Consider the following 25,488-nt stretch of genomic DNA (forward strand, 5'->3'; position numbering starts at 1 on the left):
GTCTTTTATGGGATGTATGTGGGCTCAAATGTACGAACAAAGCTACCGATCTGCACATGCAAAAAAAAGGCAAACTTGGCAACAAAAACTTCTGAGAAATCTGCTGAAAAGATGCAAATGTATTATTGATAAGTAGGTCAGTGTTTTTTTCATCAACTGTGCGAAAAATATCCGTCTATTACTAGTGTGCATTATATTAGGCAGAAGGTAATTCAATGGCCTGCAGTGGGCTCGTCCCAGTCCCTGCTGCCAGTGTCCCAGGACGGGCTCCAGCAGCCACAACGCTGAGTAGGACTAAGCGGTTATGAAACGTGAGAGAGTGAGTGAGTAATTAAATGTGTTTTTTGTAGTCTATTAAGCGTAATGTGTACCCTTTTCTTCTGGTATTCTTATTTTTTTACACTTAAAGCTATGAGAGATTATTATTTTTATTTTTTTTTAATAAGACAAACATGTGTTCCTTCGTTTTTTTTCTCACATCAGTGGTCAAATAGTACCCACGAGGCTTGTGGGTAAAATTCAGTCCTTGGTCGGCGCTTTAAAAGGCTGAGCTTTCAGCAGTCACTTTCAAACATGCGTTAGAAACAAACGACTAAATATAGTAAGAGGTCAACATTACACAACCTGTTCTAATGCGTGTTCTAAAGCAAGTGTTCTAATGTTATGTCCTGGGTCCAGAAGTATTGGCTGTGCAGAGTGATTCATAAAAATGCTTAAGTTTGTGGTTTTGTTTTCGATTACCACAATATCTTGACGATATATCGGCATTTGCGCGTACTCTCTCCTCACTGCAGACAACCCTGTGTAACCAATGCCACCCCACACCATTACTGTGAGATGAGTCGAGTGTGAGCTTGCTTGAAATAAATTGACTCTTATCTGTGTCTCTTGTTTGACCCTTGACTCTTAACCTGCCCCACAGGCCCGGAGCACCGATAATCTGGATAGTTCCGGGGAGCCCACTACACGCTCGGTGGGCACCACTGCCAACTTGAAGGGGAAGATGAGCAAAAGGTGAGAGGACTGACTGGGTGGGGGCACATGCTTTATTAGAACAGTGTATTAAAAAAAATAATACACACATACTCTATCTATCTCTCCCACACACACTCACCCTCTCACCATTTTATTAGCCTTCCTCTACCCCCCTATTTTTGGATTAGTCTGTCCCCATCACTGAGGCTAATGTGGGTAAAAACACATTCATAATATACTCCTGTCATCCCAACACCTCCCAGCGCTGAATTGCATATCAATAAGCAGTAAACATTATTCAGATAAGACAATGGACCACTAAGGACATGGCATCGAGGTACTTTTATATTACCTGTGCTATGTTATCACCAGTTTGCACAATGATCTAAATACAAATGTGTGTTTTGCCTATATTCTAGCTTCTCAGTTTCCAGACGGATATAATATGTTCATCTTAATGTACACCCACACACCTTCTCCATCACACTGTGCAGAAACAGGAAGAAATTCAGTTTTGCTTCCTGTCTACTCAGTGGTATATACTGAATAACGTACTTCGCACATCCACAAAAGATGGGCCTGCACGTATAAACCAACCTCTTCTTCAGATTTGCTTGGTTACAAGTTGTCAGGCTGAAGCGGTCAATTTCAGTTCTTAATGCAACTTGCTCTTGTATCATTTCAGGCTGTCTGTTGTGAAAGGCCACTTCCCCAAACTTGTTGACTGTGCCCACTTCCACTATGAGAATGTTGATTTTGGTTCCATTGAGGTAAGTTTTTGCCATTTCTGGCATAAATTAAGCCTTATTTATATCCTTACATTGTGTCTCTGAATGGCTTTCAGTTACAGCCTAGTTTGTTTACAATCCATCAAACCGATGTTTCTCCCTGTACATTCAAGGGACGTGTTTATACCAGCACTAACTTCACCTCATTTGGCCTTTTCAAATCTGGTAGGAATAACACTACTAGCAACGGTGCCAACAACAAATCTGAAAACATTTTGTCAATAATGCACCCGAGAGATCGAGTTGCCTTCTCTCATGTTGCGCCTTGATTTGTATTGTACGACCTCTACCATATAATCATGTAAGCAGCTTAATTCAGGCTGCAGTAAGGTCGGTGGCAGAAACCCATCATTTAACATTGTGATTAAGGCCAAGTTGTATTTAAGGAGTTGTGTGAGACCTCAGCTCTCCTGGGATTCCTCTGAGCCAATCAGGGCTGGCTATTTATTCCACATGGCTGCTGCATGAACAGCATGTTGATATTGTTTGAATAGTGCATGCCAGTGTAAAAGACAAGCATTTCTCCAGTAGCACAGAAAACTCCTGACCTTACACTGGTAGAATTAATGCCAGCCTCGTGACACTGGAACACTGAAGAAGAAGAATTTTTGTGCAATTTCATCATTCTTCTTCTTTATTTTTTTGGCAGTTGAACGATTGTGTTAGTTGCAGGAGGAACAAGGGTGAACCTTGTCTTCGACGCCGCATCTCTCTGGCATTCAGTAAATGAAATGCAGTAGAAATGACTTAAGTAATGATGACATGCGGTTGGCCTTCTTACGACCTCCGCAGTGGATGGTGTGATGGACCTGTATGTGTGTGAGATCTAATGTGATAGGTGTATGAGTATCAGTGCGCTGCATTGTGTGCATATATTCCAGTTTTGTGTGTGTCTGTGTGTTGGGAGAGGTATGTGTGTGTTTGTATTTGTTTTCTTTGTGCGTGTGTGTGTGTGTCAGGCAGTATCAGTGCTGAGGGTTGGATGTGTAGTGGGGGTTGGGAAAATGACTGTATATAGTGGAACAGGAAGGTCTCCAGGGCTGAAACGGCCGCCTCTGTTTGTGCCTGACCTTCACTCTCACACTCAAACTCACACACAGTGTTGTGTGCAGCGTAGTGAAAAGATAGCAGAACTCTGCCTTTCTTCGTCTGTCATTCCCGCTCAATGCTTACACTTCCTACAGCTTACTTACCTTTAAACCAGAGGCTGGAGAGCAGCTCGTTCCTGCGCAATTCACTCCCTGCAAAAAAAAATCCAACACCAACTGTACTAATACTAATATGCAGCTACTGAAAGACACAGTCATTCCCACAAACGTGTGTTTTAACGACAAAATAATTTAACACATGGAATTGGTTAAATTCAAGTGATTGTCATTGTGAAACACTGCAGCACAGCACACAGTGACACAACCAACTGTGTCATCTGCTTTTAACCATCACCCTTGGTGAGGAGTGGGCAGCCATGACAGGCGCCCGGGGGGAGCAGTGTGTGGGGACGGTGCATTGCTCAGTGGCACCTTGGCGGATCGGGATTCGAACCTTCTGATTACCGGGCTGCTTCCTTAACCGCTAGGTCAACGCTGCCCAAAAGCTTATGCAAAAATGACAAATAATTGGAGTTATTTAGAGTGGTGCTGAGATGATTGTTTGGATCAATATAAGATTTTTTTTAATGTTTTTGTTTGATGGAGGTGATCGAGGTAAAATGTATCTGCTTCTGTGTCGTGTACCACCCGTTCCACCACTCAAGAGTGTTCTAAGTGTGTTTCTGTGTCTCCGTCGCCCTCAGTTGCAGTTCGCCAGTGAGCAGAACGATGCCAGCTGGACATCAGGCTCTGCCAAAGACCTGGTTTTCCTGGTGCAGGTGTCCTGCCAGGTGAGTGGGCATAGACCAGGACAGAGGGGAGTGGCACAGACCCTCTCCAGGTTTATTTATAATCTCATTGGGGCACACAATACATCACACTTCAGAATTAGACAGCAACAGCAGTGCTTCCATTCTTCGTAAGGCTACCTGTCTTTTTCCCTCTCCATTCCCTCTGGCATCCTCCATTTTTATTTTAAAGCAACTCTCCCCACTCCCCACCCCAACAGTTTTATGGGTTTCCCCTCCTGAATCCCCTCCCCTCTCTCTGATACCTTTTTATTTTAATGCACATACACATGCAAACCTCTCCCTCCCCTTCTCCCTCTCTATGTAGGGTAAGACGTGGATGGTGCGCCGGACGTATGAGGAGTTTCGAACCCTGGACGCTCACCTGCACCAGTGCATCTACGACCGACGTTACTCACAGCTGCTTCCCCTGCCTCCACGCAGCGAGCTCGGAGACAAGGCTGAGGTGAGTGGGGTCTCGTTGAGCTCGGCATGGGGGTGAGGCGCATTACTTTTGGGCTCAGGGCTAAGATATTGAGGTCATTGTTCAGGGTGCAATGGGCACTGCCATGTCCATACTTTAGTGCTTTCATTATTTTATTTCATTTGGTGCTTTCATTATTTTTCTCATTATTTTGCATATATTCTAGTAGGAGTATATGCAATGACAATGCAACCCTAGCAGTAAACCCAATCAGTTTGGTTTATTCTGTACTGGCTGTCTTGTCACCAGTGAGAAATGACTGGCTTGCACTCCCTGTGTCCAAATCTGATCATTGTAATCAAAATCATGATCACTAATTACGATTGTTTAATCGCCTGTACGCTACAGTTCAAGTTAAGTAAATGCTACAAATGTAGAACTCTAATGTCCTGTCCTGGGTATTGATGACTGACCTTTAATCCTTCAGATCTTCACCCCTCTTCTGTCTGAGTACCTGAGCCGCCTCTCTATGATAGTTGACAACAAGTTGAACTGTGGACCTGTCCTTACATGGATGGAGGTAAGGAGTGTAGGAGAACTGTGGAACCAAACACAGGTCATACAGTGGGCTCTGAGATCACTTCTTCTAGTTTTTGTCTTTCGGAATTCTTTTGGTTTCATATAGTTTTCATGTTTCAGATCACACGCACTCCAGCGCCGTTAAAAAGTCAGATCCATGTTGTCCCAGCATGACGTGAGAATGTAAAAAAAAAAAAAAGATGAAAGTGTGTTCCTAAGTTCCTAAAAATATATATTTTGTATGATAGAGAAGACTTCCCCACTCTGTAAATATGGTTTTATATAGAATTAGTTTTTATTTAGTTTTTATTTATTCACCTGTGGTTCACCTGGCTGTGGTTGGTCTAGGAACAAGTGTCCACAGTCAAGCCTTTGAACCCTGGTTCTTACAAATTTGTGTTGTAGTACTACTTTTAACTCAGATCCTCGAGTTGACTTCTAAACAGATGTTTCTCATGTCCTCTGCAGATTGACAACCATGGGAACAGGTTCCTGCTGAAAGAAGAGGCATCTCTCAATGTCCCTGCCATAGCTGCTGCTCACGTCATCAAGCGCTACACCGCCCAGGCCAGCGATGAGATCTCCATCGAGGTGAGCAGCCATCCAACCAGCACTGTTAGTTCATTGTTGCCGATTATAGCACATGTCATTCAACCAAGTCTTGAAGAATTTTTTGTCTTTGCTCATGTCGTTGAAATGTTTCTCACATGTGCTTCTCTGGTTCCCATGCATCTCTTCATCCTCATCCTCCTCTTTTAGTAGGTCTATTCCTGTCCCTCCCTCCCTCCCTCCTCCATGTTCCACATACCGCAAGTCTTTCTGGGCCAGAGAACGGGGTGACCCAAACACTAAAGCACATTTAGATCCCTTTGCTCTCCATCAACCTTCATCTATATCCTCTCTCTCTCTCTCTTTCTCGCTCTGCGTGTCGTGTGCCTCTCATCAGTTTCTCAGTTTCTGCCCTTCCAAAAAGAAACAAGAACAACTTTTTTTTTCCCTTTTTCAGTTACCTCTTTTCTGGGTCAAAGAGAGAAGTTGGGAAAGTTGAGGGCGATCAGGTTGTGTGTTTGGTTTGAAGGAGTGTTCTGTTTGTGCTGTGCTGCTCATGTGTTTTGTTTGCCACCTCTTCTTTGTTGAAACAAAAGTGACCTCTAAACCAAATTGGCTCGATATTCAGCGAGTTTACATAGTATTGCAGGTTCAAAGAGATTCAGGTAATGAGAAATGAGACTGTGTATTCTTCCAGGTCGGGGACATTCTGTCTGTCATAGACATGCCACCAAAAGAGGACACCACCTGGTGGCGAGGAAAGCATGGCTTTCAGGTACTTGAATTCCTGTCGTCATATCCATTTCAGTGTGTAGGCATGATCCAGTATTAGATTCTGGTGATATGTCGAGCAGTAAATAATTTAAGTATTCTAAAATAAAAATAAAAGAAATCCGGTGGCTTCAGGGAGCCTACCAACGTAGGACCAGGCCATAAATAATAATAAAAAATTCCACACTTAATATAAATGCAGTGACTATCGTAAGGAGACCTAAATAATCAAAGCTCATTAATAGTCACCAAAGATAAGCACAACTGCTATCAAATAATGCTACCATATTGAAAAGTAGACGTGAGTGTGTCAGCTTGTTTGCTTACTTGACACTCAAACTCACACCCTTGGTATGGCAAAATTGAGTGGTTTTGATGGCATTAGGTTTTTGTGGTATACCTTGAAGCTGGCCCTTTCGTAAAAGTGTATTTTATATTTAAGGTATTTATCAGACACCCTTTTCCACTGCAACTGTGCCCCTGGAGCAACTCAGGAATAAGTGTCTTGTTCAGGGACACAATGGTAGTAAGTGGGGCTTAATCTGTGGAATTTGGGTTCGTAGGCGAGTGTATTACCCCCTAGGCTACAACCACCCCACATTCCTCAATCAATTTAAATGAAAGATCTTTCAACATTTCTGTCTGTACCATTTTTTTTTTCTGATCGTTCTTGTTGCCTGTTGCTTGGTTTCAGTGGAACACAGGCCCAGTGTTGTCATCCTCTCCTTCCTCCCTCCTCCCTCCCTCATTTTCTCTCCCTTCCTCTGATCCCCAGGTTGGCTTCTTTCCCAGTGAGTGTGTGGAGCTGATCAATGAGAAGCTGCCTCAGTCCGTCAACGCTCCAGCAGCGAAACTAGGTGCTGCTCCCTACCTTTTGCTTTAATTCAGACGCAGTTTGTGTGTGTCTTTTGTAACTGTGTGTATGTGTGTGTGTGTGATTTACAGAGTGTGACCCGCTCAGCACTAAGCCTAGCAGTGCAGCTGGGCCCTCTTCTCCCACATCAGGTAAATGTCCGTCAAGTGAAGGGTGTCGCACCAATCCAGTTTTAAAAGCCAACCTGCAGAAATTCTTAATGAAGTGAGTGATTGTAAAGGAGAGGAGGACGAGTAATATATCAAGCTGGACACAAAATGTTGTCCAAAGGACACAGGATGTTTTCCTTTGTTAGAATTTTTTTTAAATTGGTTGTAAATGGTGAGCGATAATTGGTCATCTCAGACAATGTGCAATAACTGCTGCCTTGTTAACATTAGTCTGTATCATATTAGCTAGAAATAAGGCAAAATAATCTAAAGGCAATATAATTAAAATGCTGTTAGAACCTCCATTTTTTAAGATTAAATGATTAGTTTCACTTTGGTTTACCAAAAAGCATGAACTGGCTTGATGAGCAAGATGAAAGTGCCAGTTGAACCTACAGTGCGACATTTATACCATTTCTCCATATTATGTCCCTTTATGTCTTTCTCTCCCAGTTCTTCAGCCTTGGTTCCTAAAATTTTCTGGTAACAATCCGTAGTGAAATTACTGTGCCCCGTTTTTGCTTGCCCCCCATCCCCCAATACCATTCTCCTCCTAACCCTCCATTTAACCAAATTGCTCTGCATCTTGAATCAGAGCCATTTATACAACATGAAGAAAACATGTTTCGACACTGGGTCTCTGGGATGTTTCGGCAGTTGTTGAGGTCGAATTGGGTGGAGTGTCTGGTGCTTTTGTGTATTAATTTGCTACGAGATACAAATCAGCGAGGAATGTTTTGGATCCACACCCTCGTGTGATGTTTTGGGTGTTAGTGAAATGTATAAATGTCTCTTGGCTGGGCTGCAATTGGTGCATTATACCCCTCCCGATAACCCTAATCTCTCATTAACAGCCTGGTCTGCTGCTTACACCTTTAATAGTGCTGACCGGCATGTAAATGAACACACTGGCCATTGTGCCCATTTTGCCCTTGTCATTCAGTCCCCATGAACCCAGTTAAACCTGTTGAATTGGACTTGTTGCATTTTGGAGACATAACTGAGGTTTTAATGAAGGCTGTTGATGCACTTGCTGTATAATGACATCTTTAATTCTGTGTTAGTCATGAGTTCTGTGACTTTTCTTGGAGGGTAGGTTTAAATCCCCTTCGTCATACCCGCTGTGGTCCACAACTCTCTATCGCCCCCTTCTGGCAGTGTCTAAGAAGCACGGCAAGCTGATGGGGTTTCTGCGCACGTTCATGAAGTCCAGGCCCACCAAGCAGAAGCTGAAACAGCGTGGCATCCTGAAGGAGCGAGTGTTTGGCTGCGACCTCGGGGAGCATCTGCTCAATTCTGGATGCGACGGTACAAACGGAGTCCAGGATGCGCTGTATGTCGGGTTGTAATGTGAATGTCATTTAAGGCATGAGTTTGTTTTCCTTTGCAGTTCCTCAGGTTCTCATGAGCTGCTCAGAGTTCATAGAGAAGCATGGCATTGTGGATGGGATTTACAGGCACTCTGGTGTGTCCTCCAATATCCAGAAGCTCAGGTTGGTTTGCTAACACAGACGTTTAGCCCTAGATGAGTTGCATGAAATTGAACATGTTTTATGTTTTTTTATTTTCCAGGCATGAATTTGACAGTGAGAATGTTCCAGACCTGACTAAGGATGTGTATATGCAGGACATCCACTGCGTCGGCTCATTGTGCAAGCTCTACTTCCGAGAGCTGCCCAACCCCCTCCTGACCTATCAGCTGTATGACAAGTTTGCGGTGAGTGACCATTTTCCACATCATCACTGCTTCTCTGCCTTGTTTGTGCTTTGGTTCGATTTGTCTAGTTGATTCTTCATAGGACTGCATGGGGGAGATGACCGAGGATGAGCGCATGGTCAAAGTTCACGATGTCATTCAGCAGCTTCCACCACCTCACTACAGGTATAGAACACTGGCTGCAAACGTATTGTCTCTTTTAAGTAAACAAACTTTTCTGCAATACATTAAATGTTCTATAAAAGTGTGTTATAAAATTGTTGGTTCTAGTAGCTATCTTTTTATAGCTACTTTGTGGGTTGATGACAGGAATTTATTTTTTCTCAGGACGCTGGAATATCTCATCAGGCACTTGTCACATCTGGCCACCCAGAGTGAGGAAACCAACATGCATGTAAAGAACCTGGCAATAGTGTGGGCCCCCAATCTGCTCAGGCAAGTCTAATATGAGGGTGACTAAATGTTTGACGGTGCTAGAAACAATACTTTTGACTATTTTGATTGATCGTCTTTTTTGAAAAGTATTCCTCCACTTTTTCCACCTGTTGTCCAGATCTTGTCCAGATTCAAGATTGGTTTATTGTCAGTACAACAGTATACACAGTATACCATGTATTGAAATACTGTTTCACACAGACCCCCCATAGTGCAATCGTAAAAGAAATATATATGTATATACACACTAAACTAAACTATACTAATTAAAACTAAAACTTAAATACTGTATAGATCTCTATAAAAGAAAACTAAAACTTTTTTCTGTACAATGAACAGTACAAACAGGACAACATCATTATACTTATTTATACTTATTCTTATTTCAGGTCAAAGGAGATAGAAGTTGTGGGGTTCAGTGGAACAGATGCTTTTCGGGAGGTGCGGATCCAGTCGGTTGTGGTTGAGTTTCTCCTAACCAATGTAGACGTTCTGTTCAGTGACACCTTCACCTCTGTGGGACGGTTTAGTGCAGGTATGTTTCTTGAATTTTCTTTTCCTTCTGCTACTTTAGCCTACAGACATGCTGCTCTGTTTATCTGACCTTGATCGTTTTTTCCCATCTGCTCCTCTCTTGCTCTGTTTGCTGCACCTTTCCCGATAAACATAACAGGACTTCATTTCACATCCTGGTCATTCTAAGTTTCTGTTTCTTTAGCTCTTTTTTTTTTTAAGGTGCAATGTCACCAGATGACAGTTCACAGGTCTTAGCGGGAGCCACTGTTCTGCTTACTGTCCCATTCGCCAACTGATCACCCATGATGCTAGCCAGGGTGGGGTTCTGCAAAATATATGGATGTCTTATAATGTGTAAATATTTCTTCTAGGACACTCAATTGATTAAAAACCCTGAATATATACAAAATAAATAATGCGCCTCACCCTGAGATTATATTGCATATTTAAAACTTCTAGAGACAAGCTCAAAATGCCCTAAACATTCTCTGAACTCTGTGTCACATGGTACTGTGAGTTTAAATATTTTCATCAGTTCATGCCTGATGCATGTAGATGCAGTCACATCATGATCGTGCCACAAGGACGTTGCGTGTCTCCTTTTGAAAATGATGAAAATTTGTATACAAAAGATATCACACAAGTCATCTTAATTAATAAACTGAATGTATTAATTAATGTGTTTTAAATATTTATTTTTTTTACACATTTGTCATTAAAATTTTAAATGGAACACCCACAACATTGCACCTTTTAAGGCTATCACTAGACAATTCAGAACTTGAGGAGAATTCAGGTGTCCTGAATACCGACAGACGCAGAGGACACGTTGAAAGCAGCGAGATTGTAACCAGGATTGTGAAAGATGACACTGCTGTAGCCGCGGTGTAGCCGCTCCTTTCTTCTGATGCCAGCTTCATCCATTTCATCAGATGCCTGCCTCACTGACTGCATGAGCTGTGATTCTTCCGAACTGTTGCAAACTTTTAATAATTAAAGCTGGTTGCTAGCAGTTACAGACAGCTTTCTTTTCTCCATTCTGTGGGTGTCTGAGATCACTTATATCTACTTCACACTGTCCAGCGCTGAATGTTATTGATGGCTAGCATTTACTGGGGAAGGGGGGTCCGTAACACTTCTAGCAGATTTTCTTCAACTCTGACAACTGTTAGCACTTGCACAGCCAATCCCCAGTCAATGTAGACTTGTGTGACTGAGAGAGATGTGTGTTTCCGTAGCAGCTGGGGGGGCAGCGCGTAAGATTGTCCATCAGCCCCGAACGACCCGACTGGTGAGTCTGCAGGAGGCGCAGAGTGTGGCCCTGTCCGTCCCCCAGCCCCTCCCTCGCTCCCTCTCCCAGATCCTCCACCCCGAGAGACGACGCTTCTCCTTGTACTGAGCGCCACTTGTTCAGTGGAGGAGCTTCACATGAGGCAGATTATCACAGAGCTCTGTATTTAAGCTCTTTCTGGGACTCTGCTATATTCTACAATGTTTGGGGAAAAAAGGTCTAGGAAATTAATGTTTTTTATTTCACAGCAGGGATTTGTTCCTACAAACGGGAAAAATTGTAAACGTTACCCCAGGTTATTTGCCGTAGTCTATATGCTTGAGCACAACTGCTTTTTAACTTTAGATGGCAGATTTTCTGTTAATATTTAGCACGATTCTTTGGATATTTATGTGCAATGATTTTACAGAATGGGATTCATTAAACTGATTTCTGATGCCATGATGCTGTGTAGTTTTGTACAGCTGTGTGCATGACTGTTGTGTTTTTGGATGTTTTTAAGTGAATGAAACAGATTTAGAAGGTAAAACAAGCCTTTTATTTGCCATATTATATCTGTGAAAGTCTGCTTATTAACAGCAAATTATAATGCATAACCCCGTCATTTCTCAATTAGCAAATACATATTTGTGCTTTTATCTATTATGAAATTAGGAGGCATAAATATATTGTATATTTTGATGCTCTTAATGCTGGCTTTGCTGTTCAAAATTTTGTGTGGCTGATCAGAAGTATTTATTGCCTTGTCTGCTTAACATTATTTGGATTCAAATACAGCTTGTCTGTGGTTTTTATCAGGATTATCAGACATCAGTTGCTGTTGTCTTTGCCATACGGCGTACAGTGTATTTCAAATGTCTGAAATTGCAACAGCTCTTCTTCGTCCAAAAAGTTTAAAAGTATTTCCCTGTGTCTGTGCGCTTTTTTTCATGTAAAGCACGTCTGTCTCACCCAAGTTCATTTTATGCTTACATAATGTGACTAATACTTATGTGCCGTCTGCCCCTCCTTGTGCAGGACGTCAGTCTTTAACCAGGCCCAAATCCTTTGTATCGACCCGACTGCTGTCCATTGAGGAGGCTCAGGCTCGGTCCCAAGCCCCACTCATGCTGCAGGGGGCGCCATTGTCCTTGCAGGGCGAGTTTCACACAGTGTTGGACTTGCCTGCGGAAAGGTCAGCATTTGAGAAATTTGATTATATAGAATATTTAACAGTAGTTCACCAACATTCAATATTACAAAAAGCATATTAAAATGTATTCATAATAATAATTAACCATGGGTCAGTATATGAAGGTGGTAGTAGCCTAGTGGGTAAGACACTCACCTGTGAACCAGAAGACCCGGGTTCAAATCCCACTTACTACCATTGTGTCCCTGAGCAAGACACTTAACCTTACGTTGCTCCAGGGAGACTGTCCCTGTAAATACTGATTGTAAGTCGCTCTGGATAAGGGCGTCTGATAAATGCGGTAAATGTAATGTAAATGTAAATTAAGAAAATGTGCACATCCACTCTTCTCCATCCAGGCGAAAGAGGGGATTGAAGGTGCGGAAGTCTGCTGGAGGAAGCTGGAAGACTTTCTTTGCTATTGGCAAGCAGGCAGGGTCCAGCCGCCGTAAACCCATGAGGATCAGTTCTCTGTTCCAGCCTGCTATCTCGCACGCCGGTATATTACTCACACCGCCTTAAAGAGCTGCAGATGTGTTTATCTGAGCATGCATCACAGATCTCCTGCGTCATATTTTCCCCCCCAGGCTGCCGGGTGGATAATGTGACCTTGCGATCAGCTAAGAGTGAGGAATCGTTATCCTCCCAGCACAGTGGAGCAGGTACCGAATCAGTGTCTGGTTACGGTTGTCCTGTACCAAATAGGAGTTAGTGAACATCTCCTCCCCTCTTCCAGGTCAGTCTAAGGTGCAGCGCCTGCGCAGGCCTCGCTCCAGCAGTGATGGTCTCGCTCTGGCAGCCTCTGTCGAGCCGCCATTGTTACCACAGCGCCCTCCCTCTCGCCTGCCCTCCAGCCGCTCGTACGACAGCCTTCTCCCCGGGGACACTCCCCGTGAACATGTGGATGAAGACGAGGATGAGGAAGAGGAGGACGAAGAGGGGGTCTACATGCTGCCTGACTTGTCCCAGGATCCTGCCTCTTCTTGGATGGCAGAGGATGTTATCGACTTCAGCCCCACCTTCCTGGAGGAAAGTGGACCAGTAGGCCTGGGGAACAGTGTACTTCCAGGCGGCACAGAGTCCCCACCTGCTGCCACGCCCCCTCCCTACCGCTGCCTTAGTCACCAGGGCCAAGCCTGCTCCAGCAGCCAGCGCTCAGTCACAGAAGACCCCGACTCTGTCCTCATGCAGTCGGAGGCTGCAGCGCGCAGAAGTCTTATTTTGGCTGCCACGGCCCCACCCGTGCAAGTTGTCTGCCATCACAGGCCCTCAGCGATACAGTCCTCCTCTGCTCAGTCGGCAGAGGCCAATCTGAGCCCTTCCCACAGCCAGACTCCCTCGGCTGCTGCGCCCTCCTCGCAGCCTGCTCCAGAGAGACGCTCCTTCACTCGCAAAGTGGTGCATGCCTTGTCTCCCAAAGCCCCAAAGTCACCTCCACTGGACATCTCTGACCCAATCGCCATCAGTGTGCCTGCTAAGGTGAGCTGAGTGGACTTATTACACTTGTTAAATTTAGATTTTTCCCAGTTTAAATTTAAATGGGGAAAAAACACAATTTTCACAAATACATTACCTGAAAGACTGTTCTCATGTTGAATATGTCAAAAATATTATTTAAACATATTTCTTTAATATGTGCAGGTCCTGGAGATGATTGGTGGGCGAGCTGGGGAACTTCAGCCAAACACTCACAGTGGCGGAGCTACTCAGCCACCTCAGATGATCTCCATGCTGCTGAGGTCATGTGATTTCCAGCTCACTGAGAGCTGTCAGCAGGAGATCTGCAGCAAGCTTGGTCCTGAGGCCAAGATCAAGGTCCCGGGTGAGTGTGGAGAGAAAAGTGAGGTCCTAGTGCTGATACCTCCTCAAACTCATCTTCCCCCCCAGATAGACCACCCTCCAATCCCTTACCCAAGTCAACAGCAACATACAACATCTATACCCGTACCCCCTCCCGTAGCCACTTTGAAGGCCTACAGTGAGGTCCACTTGTGGGGTTTCATTTCATTGATCTTGTTGTACATAACCATCCTTCCTCTGACAATTTTTTCAAAGTGTTTTCTGTCTTCGGCTGCTACTCTAATTTCCCTTCTATTTCTGTACATCTTCAGGCTTTCTGGGTCCAACTGGTGTCCCACTTCCCTCCCAGCAGCCTCCCCCTCCTCCACCCAAGAACCCAGCACGGCTCATGGCTCTGGCTCTGACTGAGAGTGCCAACAAAGCCTTGCGCCAGGGCCCTTCACCTCCCTATCGACCCCCACAGACCAGGGCATCAGACACAGCAGGAGCTCCCTTCCAGAGGTCTCTTTCTGCAGATGCAAGGGAACTGCTGTCCTCTGATCCCAATCAGCTCTACTCCACAGTCCGACCCCTGTCTGTGTGGACCAATGAGGCCACTGCAGCAGAAACAGATGCGGAACAGGAGCAAGATGAGAAGTCTCCAGCGGCACAGGTGAGGATGGGCAATATTTTTCATAAAGTGTCTTCCAGTTCCAAGAATTTGCAAACCATTTGCATTAATAATTCTGAAGGTCGTTTGTGTGCATTCTCTAATTTACAGGACACTGGTACTCTTTCTTCTTCGGCCTCAGTTTCTGATTCTGGTGCATCCAATTCTGAGCTATCTGCTGGTAGTTCCTTTGGAGATGGTGATCAGACACCCAGTCCAATCTATAAGAACCAAAATCTGCCAACCCCAGCTCAGATGCGTCCTCCTAAATCAGGTCTTTCTGACATCCCATCACAGAGGAAGCCTCCAGCCTACTCTCGTCAGTTCTCTGCCCCGCATCTCCAGCAGCAGAAACTGGCTTCCCAGGGTAGCCAGTCAAAGCCCCTTGCACAACCACAGTCACAGCTTCTCCACTCTAAGTCTGAGGGCTCCCCTCTTGCCCAGATCCATGCCTTCCAGCCTACACGTCCCAAAGTACCCCCTAAGCCCTTAGATCCAGCCCCACAACGAGCTCCACTGTCTAAGACAGACCGACATGATTACATGCGACGTTCTTTAGATGCTGGGCGCATCCGACACTTGGGGAACCAGCAGCAAGGGAACCCGCCTCTTTCCAGGGCCTTCTCTGAGCGCATCAGTGGCACCTCTGACGCTCTTGCCCGCTACCATGCTGCCAGATTAGCTAGCCAGTCTATGTCAGCACCTCTGCAGCTGCAGATCCACCCTGTCATTGCATCCTCCTCAGATGACCAGAGCAAAATGGAGAACTTCTACTACGAGATTGGTGCTCCTGAACATCCTCAAGCAGCACCTCCAAGCTATGCCCATCACAGCTATTTAAATATGAGGCTAGATCAGGAAGGTAACTACAGGCCTGCTCCCACCGAGTCTGTGAGCCAAAGGCCACACAATAGAGGCCACCATTACCCCCACCAATTCCAGAATCCAGGAAGCAGTAGAGCACCACAGCTGTGGTCTTCAGAAGCCACAAGAGCTTGGGCAGCAGCCCATTCACATTCATTCTCCTTCTCCCACTCTCACTCTCACCATCAGCACCACCCCTCTCTGGATGGCTCACCAGGCCTCCACGGTCCGGCTCGCCCACAGCGCCAGACATCATCCTCTGTCAGGCTCTCTCGCAGTGAGCTACATCCCATTCCAGCCAACACAGGGCTGGGCTCCTCTTCTGCTATGGTTCCCCTCTCGGTGCACCAGCGCAGCCTCCACCGATCACAACATTCTCCTTCTTCAGACCTTACCGCCTCCCAGCTCCACCCCTATTTTGAGAATGGCAAGGTGTGCTACCGTTACTTTGAGGCCTCCACGCCTGATGAATCGCTAATGAACCAGCATCTCTCAGCAAAGCCACTCCACTTCCAGCAGACTCAGCCCTCACCTCCAAGAGCACAAAAGCCTCTGTCCAAGGATCAGCCAGAGCCCATATATGTCAACTTTCCCATTGCCAGTCCTCTAGGTGCTAGTGGAATTGCCAAAAGCTGGGTGACTTCCAACCTTGATGAATATTCTGCACAGTTGTCTGAACCACTGGCCCCACCCCCTGAACCTCCACCAGAGGACAAGCAGGAGTCTCCATGCCACACCCCTGAGCAAGAAAGAACTGAGTCTGGCCTTGACAGCTCAGGTCAAAATACCACAGCCCCAGACACACGGTCTTTGGACCTCCCATTGTCAACATCTGCTGCATCTCACTTCCGAAGTCATTCTGACCCACAAAATTCCAATTCAGCACACAGCCAGAGTTTAACAGGGAAGGATATTGCTTCCTTGTTGATTGAGAAATTAGCTGAGGATGAACAAGAGGGTCCCAGTGCTGATACCTCCTCAAACTCATCTTCCCCCCAGATAGACCACCCTCCAAACCCTTACCCAAGTCAACAGCAACATCCAACATACAACATCTATACCCGTACACCCTCCCGTAGCCACTTTGAAGGCCAAGGGTCAGTCAAAGAAGGCACAGGTGGTTTCCATCGACAGGACCCCCTTAGAAGATCCTCCAGTGGTCAGTACCGTCAAGTGTTTGATGTTATGCCATCTGGTGATCAAGTTCTGAAATTTTATCGAACCCAAGACTTTATTCCTGTCTCTCAAGGAGATGGTACAACTCCTAACCCCTATCCGCCCAGGCCAAATTATCAGGAGCCGCCTTACTCCAATCGAAGTCCTCCAGATACTCACACTGTTTACCCAGATGCACCCCATGCCACCACATCTCCCACAGCAGCCTTCTCAAACTTGGCAATCAGAGCACCAAGGAGACATGGGAATCTGCCCAGTGAATTCCAGTATAGTCAGTTCCCAGTCCAATCCAGCCCCCAGTACCAGAATGCACCCCGCCGAGATGTTGTTCTGGATCCCTCACAGCGACCTCCAAGTGTCAGGAATCAGAGAGGGCTGGCACGACAAGGCAGCCTCCCTGGACCAAACTGGACAATACGTACTGAGGGACAAACCCGCAGCTACTGCTGAAGAGCAGCTTGAAGAGCACACAGACGTTGGGCATATCCTGATCTCTCTTAAGTGCTATCTTCCTTCCTCTAAAACAACATTATGTGAAGGTGAAAGAAAATCTAAAGGCAAATGGTTTGTTTTTCGGACATTTGTCCACAATGTTGCTTGTTTGATGGTCTGAGTAGAAACAGTGGAGGGAAAATGTGTGGTGGTATAAGAATGTGAAGCTACAAGATGTGGAGGTTCCTGTCCAGTTTGTCTCCAGCTCCCAACTCTGGAGGACTGCAGGGCTGGATTACTGAGAATTGTGAATGTGATGTGAAGGAGGATGGCCAAGACACTAGCTGTTAAGTGGCTTAGATGTGAAAACATTCCAGAAGTGGCTGTGCTCACCACCAGAGGGAGCAAGTGTGGCTTCAGATGTGCCACCATTTTTGAATGGGGGACTTGTCTATATGGCGTGCTCTAGCTCTCATTGGGGTGAAGCACACAGTATTACTGTGGAAACTGTACAGGGAAGTAAGCTTAATGTTGTTTTTTTTTGTTTTTTTTTTAAAGAAATGAAAGAAAATATAAACCTCAGAAGCTGCTGGTAGATTCAGTGGATCTTGAACTTGTTTAGTTGATTTCATTTCTCCTTTTGGAAATGTATATATGAAACATTGTTTTCAGTATTTTTAAAACTGCTTTTTATGTTTTTTAATTTAAGTTTTAAATTTGTTGGCAAAAATGTGAAAAGTATTTTTTTTTTTTCTTGTTGTTATTCTTAGATTTTTTTACTTTTTATTCCCTGGACAGTTTTGACATTGCATGTGTGTTTGTATGCGTGCATGTCAGTGTGTGTGTGTGAGAGTTTGCTACCAGCTTTATCTGCCTCCAGATAAGGTTAAAAAAATATAAATTTTCAGGATCCATAACACCACCTTGTTGAAATTGAATAATTTTTAAAATAATTTTTCTGTTCATTACTTAATTTCTTTCCATTTTGTTCTGTTGTTACTGGGTTTGTGTAACATATTTTTACTCCAAAGCAACACAATATATTTAAAAAATCTGATTGTGTTCCTTTTAGGATGAAGGATGGTCATCTTCCAAAAGTATGCTTAATATTGTTTATGTTTCAAAATGTATTGTATTGTACTGTAAAGAAAATTTGAGGAGTTGAATTAAGATCTGTTCCTTTTGGACAATTTGTATTTGATCTGCTTAATTAATTTGGTTAACAAAGAAATCTTATTCTGTGTGTTTACCCCAAGGGCACCTCAATTTGATCTGATTTGTTCAAATCCTCCTGCCTCCTTCAGCCTAAGAATGAGGTGTGAAACAGTGATTGAAAGCAGAGTCAGATTGTATACCTGTAATAGATGGTAGAGTACCCAGTTTATGGGGTAGGGTTAGGCTGTTGATTATAACAAAGTGTGAGTGTGGGCTGATAGTATTTTGGACATGTTTATTTTGTCCTTCTCATCTTTTCCATTATCCACACTCTTTCAAACAGCACAAAAAAAAGCTTTAGAACCACATTTGTCTGTGTCTGGTATCTGTTTTTAGTGTGTAAAAATGTATGTAGGAACTAGGAACCGTTAAGTCGGATTAGCCACCGTTTTAACCTCCCCTGATTACTTATAAGCAGTTAGTCAAGAGAGCGTTATTGAATGATGGCCTAAAGAGGTAGCAGGTGGTGCTTCTGGATGGTGGTTTGGTGCCTTCTTGTAGAACAATCAGTCTTCTGGTACAGTAACATTGAAGTGTTGAGGCCTTTATCTCAGTACTGTAAATGAATGCAAATGGTTGCGAGGCCATGATTGGCCTCGTTTGGTAGGAGACTGTATACTTGACCCCTTTATTCCTGGTTTCTCCTAAATTTATTGTAGACAAAGGTACATATTGCACACTTTTTTGATAATGTAACTTCCCTAATGGTAACTGGGCGGTTTGCTGTGAAGTTCTGAAGGGTACATGGTGCAGCCTGTATGTTAAAACTTGTGTGTGTGTATGTCCCTGTGTGTGTACTTTTTGTCTGTTCATTTCATATCTATGCAGTGACATGTACCTTGAGAAGGTCTGTAAATCAGAAAACACTCTCCTTTAACTGACTCTACTACCTATGTTTATGGACCTGTGTGTGTTTGTGTGTGTGTGCATATGTCTTGTGTGATTATGCGCACGAGTGAGTGAGTGAGTGAGTGAGTGAGTGAGTGAGTGAGTGAGTGAGTGAATGAATGAGTGAGTGAGTGAGTGAATGAATGAATGAATGAATGTACCTTTACCTGAACTTTCAGTTCAATGCTCTCCTTTCAGCCTTAGCACTTTGCAGAAGAGGCAGTTCATCCTATTTTGTAATATTTTGTAATGTGTTAATTAAACTTGATGGATGCATCAAATCTGTGGTTCTCTTTGTTTATTTGATTTCTGTTGATCCATACCACATTTATACGGTTGTTTGATACCAGAGGTGGAAAGAATACTGAAAAAAAATGTAAATGTAAGTTAAAATATAACATTTCTTTTGCTTAGATTCTACTCAAGTAAAAGTACCCATCTAAAAATCTACTTGAGTAAAAGTAAGAAATTAGTTCATTCAAAATTTACTTTGAGTAAAAGTTACTTAGTTACTTTCAATTACTTGACGTAAAAAATACTAGTCTTAAATCCAATACAGTACTAGTCTTTTTTATTCTTCTTTTAGGCGGTATAATGTACAAACTATGCTCAGACCAGCCCATAAAACATTTTTAAGCACAGTTGGCCACAAAAGTATCAAATTCTGAATTGTATGGTCCAACTCAAACATTACAATAAAAAAGAGAAAATAAAGCCAAAATCAAGTTTTTATCAAACTGTATTTTTTTTGTACTTTCTATAGAAAACCTAAATATATCAGTTGTCTTTACTGACCAATTAGCACAGATATAGGAAATGAAATAAAAAAATGAAATAAACCCTGCCCCACAGAATACTACAGCATTAACTGTAAAGCTCTTGTTTAGTTTGAGCAACGTAATGTATTGAATATACAGGCAAAAAGCATTTACAGTTCATCCGGAAAGTATTCACAGCTCCACATGACTCTCTCCACATTTTGTTAATGTTGCAGTCTTACTCCAAAATAGATTAAATTATTTTTTTCCTGATTTATTTTTCTACACACAGCACCCCATAATGACAAAGTGAAAACAGTTTTAAGTACATAACTATTCACAGCTTTTACCATGAAACTCAAACTTAAGCTCAGGTGCCTCCTGTTACCCCCGATCATCCTTGAGATGTTTCTGCAGCTTAGTTTGAGTCCACCTGTGGATAAAACACTCGATTTTACATGATTTGGAAAGGCACATGCCTGTCTATATAAAGTCACACAGTTGACAGTTCATGACAGAGCACAAACTAAGCAAGAAATCAAAGGAATTGTCTGTAGACCACAGAGGCAGGATTATCTTGTGGCACAAGTTTGGAGAAGGTTACAGAAGAAAAAAAATCTGCTTTGAAGGTCCCAATGAGCACAGTGGCTTCCATTATCCATAAGTTAAAGAAGTTCAAAACCACCAGGACTCTACTTAGAGCTGGTCCGCAACCTAAACTGGACAAATGGAGGAGAAGGGCTTTAGTCAGGGAGGTGATGCTGCATCATGCTGTGGGGATGTTTTTCTGCTGCAGGAACTGGGAGACTAGTCAGGATAGAGGGAAAGATGACTGCAGCAACGTACAGAGACATCCTGGATGAAAACCTGCTCCAGAGCACTCTTGAACTCAGACTGGGGTGACTGTTCAACTTTCAGCGGGACAACGACCCTAAGCACACAGCCAAGATATCAAAGGAGTGGCTTCAGGACAACTCTGAATGCCTAGCCAAGGATAGGTGTGCCAAGCATGTGGCATCACATATGAAAAGCTGTAACTGCATATTTTGAAGCTGTGACTGCTGCCAACTGTATATCAGCAAAGTATTGAGCAAAGGCTGTGAATACATGTGATGTACATGTGCTTTTTCAGCTTTTTTGTTTTTAATACATTTGCCAAAACCTCAAGTAAACCTTTTTCCGTGTTGTCATTATGGGGTAGAATTCTGAGGAAAAAATCCATTTAATCCATTTTGGAATGTGAGAACTGAGAACTTTCCAGATGAACTGTAAAGGCTATTCTACTTACTACCACATGCTTTCAGGCTACAGACACTCAGTATTGAAAAACTGAAGATAATTCTCTGTTTAACATTCTGTAACAGCAGTCAAGTTGTCATTGGTTGTGTCAAACAAACTGTGAATTTGTTAAAACATTAAAACAAAAGAAGTGATGCTCGGAGCATCATTGGGTCAACAATTTTTTTTTAAGATTTCATTACGAGTAGCAGAATAACTCAAAGAATTCCAGGACACCTTTTCGGACACCGGACATATACTGCTATTTTCTGATTGGCTGTTGCGTAGACCTTTTCTTCTTTTGATTGGCTGGTTGTTGACCGGCTCTAGGAGCCAGAGGAGACGCCTTGTTTCATGGTCTGAGGAATATGCTGCGCGGGAACCTGCACAGTTTCCTTTCAGTTCAGGCGGATTTTCTTCTTCTTCTGCATTTCATTTTTTACTCAGTAGCGGGAGGGTTTTCCAATGTAGCGATGTAAAATGCTTATCAAATTTCTTTTTTTTTTTTTTTTTTTCAAAAACAGCTCAAAATAACAAAATTACTCACAAAAGCTACTCGGTTACAGTAACGTGAGTAAATGTAATTCGTTACTTTCCACCCCTGTCCAATACAACATTTACAATGCAGTGTGAAGCAAAAACAGTCCTCCCATACCAAACGAAATCAAACAAAGTTAAGCTTGGGAGTTACTGTTCTTGGTAGTAGCCTAGTGGGTAACACACTCGCCTATGAACCAGAAAACCCGGGTTCGAATCCCACTTACTACCATTGTGTCCCTGAGCAAGACACTTAACCCTAAGTTGCTCCAGGGGGACTGTCCCTGTAACTACTGATTGTAAGTCGCTCTGGATAAGGGCGTCTGATAAATGCTGTAAATGTAAATGTAAAAATGGTTCCCATTCAGCCGTGCGTTCCTGAAAAAAATATGGAGCTGTGGCGCCAGAGCACCTTCTCGCTGATGGTGAGACACAAGAGAAGTGACTTCGAATTAGACAGGGTATGACAGTTTGCCTCTTACATTTCACTCTTGTCCCAGCAGTCTTGGTGTGCCGGGATGTTTTTTTTTTGTTGACATGGCGACGCCCTGCCAGATGTTGCCTACACAGCCTCCAACAGGGAGTTTACCTGACTTACCAGGCCCAACTGGGAGTGTGCTTCTTCACCTCAGCACTTCCATGCTGGATTTCTTTTTTGAGCAATGACAAGAGTTGTGTTTGACTCTCCATTAAGGCCCGATTTAAATGTAAAAGTCCTCTCATTAGTCTTCAAGCGGCTGATCTGTATGTATGTATATTTTATTTCCTGTAGCTGTTGTAATTCGAGTGTACTGAATTTTATTAAGATCCATGCTGGTAGTCTATCTTGTTTTTTATTACATCCAGTTTTGCTGACAAATCCACTCTTTCGGTGTGATCATGCAAACGCACTGTGATAGTCATCTTCACATATTACACACTGTGGGTGACTTATTGTATTTGTACCAACTTGTATCTAATTATGAAATATTTCTTGCCATTTACACAAACACTGTGAACAAAAATGCTAAATGAAAATAAATGTTACAGGAATGACCACAAACAAAAGAAATGTCAGTATGAATATTGGAAGTGCACAGACCTCATCAGACCACAAAATAATGCATATAGACTTTTTCTTTCTTTGATAAACTTTTCCATGGTCTGACGATCAGTCCTTTTCCACTCAGATCATTATGTAGTACACCATGGTAAACAGCATCACCCAGAACTGGAACAGACAACCATGAAACTCAGTGTAAGTGGCATTCACAATAGCTACAGTATTCGAATTGGAAGGAACTCACCATGAACATGAGGACTGAAAAGCCGTACCAGCTTACCGCCCAGGTGTAGCGGCTGAACACGGACTCGATGTGGTCAAAGCAGCCCTGCAGAGAACAAGTCTGTGGTGGTGATGACAGGGTACAACATAACATAACACACAAACATGGATGCTCTGGCTGTCCAAACATTAAGTGATGAGGGCAAAAGATTGTGAACCCCTAGATTTACCAACCCCTCTGGAAGCCGAGTTATTGGTAATGACCTTAACCAAACAAGAGTTATGCCATATATGCCTCTGGTTTAATATATATATCAGACATGCAATGATCAGACAAGCCATCCAGGTCCAACCTATTCTTCTGACACCTGGCATCAGTACATATAAAACTAAATCAAGCATCAAGGGCGTGGATCAGGAACACTTTTTCTCACCTTTGTGAACATAGCACTCGACTGTCCAATCTGGCAGCCTTCAACATTCTCCACTTCAAAACTGCTCAGCCTTTTACAGCAGTAAAGGGGCCATGGATACTTGCTGCCAAACGTCTGCCTGAAGGTGGAGTTGTACTCAATCCAGTCAACTGGACCATCCACACCACAGCACTGAACCTAGGGAAATAGGGTAATTACTCCAAAATTACTCCATAACTAAATGCCATTGCAGTCTGTTACATAGACATTCCTTTTTTAAATGGAATAGAATAATGATAGCAATAGTAATGATATGAGGTCGTTGTAAATCTTCATTTAATTAGCTGTATAAATTAATGTGTTAACCTCTGACTGACTGGTTTCTCAGTCGTTCCTCAGTTGGAAAATTAACCGCATCCCATCGCTGCTTCCCACAATTATTCTCTGGAAACAGGTTATTTCACATGCTGACTTGACATGCTGTGTGAGAGCAGGCTTGAATGCAGTCCAAGGGTGTGTATTGGGTGTTGAATCCAAAATTGGATCCTGTTTGTCAGCTTTACGAGATATAATGTGATTCTTATAAAAAACTGTTGATCACAGCAACATCAGCGTTTTCCATATGCTGGTAGACCAGTGCCTATAGGCATCAGTGGCTTTTTTTGTCTAGTTATTTTTATTTCATCTGGTTAAGCAGTGAAAAGCCATTTCAGGTCTGTTTACCTTAGCGTATGAGCAAAGTGACCCAAGACGGCAATCAGATAGCAGCTCTGTCTGCTTTCTAGGCAGGATCGCCCTTATTTTGCAAACTCATCTTCAAAAAGTATTAGCACTTGACATACACTCATCATTCACTCACATCAGTCATCATGTTGTTCCAGGTTCTTGTGACCTGTTGACCTGCGCTGCTGCTGTCTGTGTAGTACATCAGCATCTGCTTTTTCACCAGGTCACTGGTCCCAACCAGCTGAAAATCAAACGGATTATACCGTCACTTAAACCTCATTGTCACCCTCCACCATACTCCACCATACTCACATAATCTCTGTTGGTGGCAGCAGTGATACAGGAAGCTGATTCGAATATGAAGATGACAAACATAATGATGAGGTACTGCAGAAAAAAAATAGAAAGCGTTAATGCATTAGAATTTAATATATAACGGTACATACACACACACTCTACTGGTTATTTTCGTACCACAAGCACTTGGCAACGGCTTCTGATCAGCACAGCAAAGATGCCGAAGACTGCGGTACAGGACAAGGCGAAGCCGGTGAATATGGCTATCCAGGCCCCAGCAAAAATGTCGTCTTTCCCCGACACGGCCGATATTTGGTAGAGTCCATATCCGTCCACTGCCACCCAGATGGACAGGGAGAAGAGGCACAGACCCGCTGCCTGAAGTGGGGGGGCAGGAGGTCAGCAACTCGTCTTACATCTGCGGTCCACAACCGAGGAGACTTACTGCTGCAACTGCGTTGCAGAGGACGAGGAAGACCATCAGGCAGGTGGTTCCAGCATCTCCCATGGCTCTCCAGCGTCAAGAGTTGATGGCTTCTACACTACCAGTAACAGACACAGTAAAATGCAGTGGGTATTTATCATTTTACCACATTTGCCCCTTAACCCAGTCAAAACTTTTAACTCTTTGCAACAAAGTAATTTTTCTTACTTAACCCACCAAATAAAGTAAAACACCATAAAGGAATAGATTTAATAAAGTAAACGTGAAGTGATAGAGTAGCGTACCTGTTAAGGACCGCACCTGCTCTCTCTGACGCCTTCGCCTCATGTAGTGACTTGCTCACGTCTCAAGTTCTGCACGCCCTCGTGTGACAACACGTTTTGGACTGCTGTTCCACCAGGACACTGATGCACTTTTCACATGCACATGACATTGGCTCCACTAGAGGAAGCAGGACAGACACATCGCCACATTCACCTCCGCACCATCGGGGCCGTGGTCGTTCACTACACAGCATTCCGAGTGCGACAGAATGCATGGGGAACATCACGTTTACATTACTTTACATTTACATTTTAGGCATTTGGCAGGTGCCCTTATCCACAGCGATCAATTCTGGTTCACTAGGACC

At 43.6% G+C, this 25,488-nt stretch overlaps 2 protein-coding genes across 6 annotated transcripts in view; one reads left to right on the forward strand and one right to left on the reverse strand.

The window, feature by feature from the left end:
• The window catches only part of arhgap33 (Rho GTPase activating protein 33), a 32,229-nt gene extending 12,809 nt beyond the window's left edge, over positions 1–19,420 (forward strand). For 2 of the 4 annotated variants that reach the window (XM_028980325.1, XM_028980323.1), the window contains 23 exons: positions 923–1,014; positions 1,661–1,745; positions 3,556–3,642; positions 3,968–4,105; positions 4,551–4,643; positions 5,111–5,233; positions 5,889–5,966; positions 6,738–6,819; positions 6,908–6,967; positions 7,439–7,468; positions 8,144–8,293; positions 8,376–8,478; positions 8,558–8,702; positions 8,785–8,867; positions 9,030–9,137; positions 9,527–9,672; positions 11,962–12,118; positions 12,475–12,614; positions 12,703–12,777; positions 12,852–13,594; positions 13,757–13,937; positions 14,227–14,567; positions 14,676–19,420. In XM_028980325.1, the coding sequence (XP_028836158.1) occupies positions 1,004–1,014; positions 1,661–1,745; positions 3,556–3,642; positions 3,968–4,105; positions 4,551–4,643; positions 5,111–5,233; positions 5,889–5,966; positions 6,738–6,819; positions 6,908–6,967; positions 7,439–7,468; positions 8,144–8,293; positions 8,376–8,478; positions 8,558–8,702; positions 8,785–8,867; positions 9,030–9,137; positions 9,527–9,672; positions 11,962–12,118; positions 12,475–12,614; positions 12,703–12,777; positions 12,852–13,594; positions 13,757–13,937; positions 14,227–14,567; positions 14,676–17,054 (5,538 nt within the window). In that variant the 5' untranslated portion in view covers positions 923–1,003 and the 3' untranslated portion in view covers positions 17,055–19,420. Of the gene's footprint in view, positions 1–168; positions 320–922; positions 1,015–1,660; positions 1,746–3,555; positions 3,643–3,967; positions 4,106–4,550; positions 4,644–5,110; positions 5,234–5,888; positions 5,967–6,737; positions 6,820–6,907; positions 6,968–7,438; positions 7,469–8,143; positions 8,294–8,375; positions 8,479–8,557; positions 8,703–8,784; positions 8,868–9,029; positions 9,138–9,526; positions 9,673–11,961; positions 12,119–12,474; positions 12,615–12,702; positions 12,778–12,851; positions 13,595–13,756; positions 13,938–14,226; positions 14,568–14,675 lie in introns of those variants that run through there. The other 2 variants (XM_028980322.1, XM_028980324.1) reach the window with 2 other exon arrangements.
• Positions 19,421–22,526: 3,106 nt separating this feature from the next.
• upk1a (uroplakin 1a) lies at positions 22,527–25,284 on the reverse strand. Of its 2 annotated transcripts, none has more exons than XM_028980235.1 (8): positions 25,142–25,284; positions 24,858–24,949; positions 24,590–24,790; positions 24,428–24,502; positions 24,249–24,356; positions 23,411–23,587; positions 22,999–23,082; positions 22,527–22,922 (listed from the first exon to the last, which is right to left on the reverse strand). In XM_028980235.1, the coding sequence occupies exons 2-8, from the start codon at positions 24,918–24,920 to the stop codon at positions 22,878–22,880; spliced, it is 753 nt and encodes a 250-aa protein (XP_028836068.1). In that variant the 5' UTR covers positions 24,921–24,949; positions 25,142–25,284; the 3' UTR covers positions 22,527–22,877. The 2 variants fall into 2 exon arrangements, with proteins under 2 accessions (XP_028836068.1, XP_028836069.1); XM_028980236.1 differs by having other exon boundaries at positions 24,858–24,954.
• Positions 25,285–25,488: the final 204 nt, after the last annotated feature.

Source organism: Denticeps clupeoides, chromosome 5, assembly GCF_900700375.1.
Source record: "Denticeps clupeoides chromosome 5, fDenClu1.1, whole genome shotgun sequence".
Taxonomy (NCBI): Eukaryota; Metazoa; Chordata; class Actinopteri; order Clupeiformes; family Denticipitidae; genus Denticeps; species Denticeps clupeoides.

Excerpts from the sequence above, each read along its gene's own strand:
- upk1a (XM_028980235.1), bottom strand. The coding sequence starts at position 24,920 with ATGGGAGATGCTGGAACCACCTGCCTGATGGTCTTCCTCGTCCTCTGC. Across the intron at positions 24,503-24,589 it reads GCCGTTGCCAAGTGCTTGTG|TACCTCATCATTATGTTTGT; the intron begins GTACGAAAATAA and ends TTTTTTCTGCAG. Across the intron at positions 24,357-24,427 it reads CTGCCACCAACAGAGATTAT|CTGGTTGGGACCAGTGACCT; the intron begins GTGAGTATGGTG and ends TTTGATTTTCAG.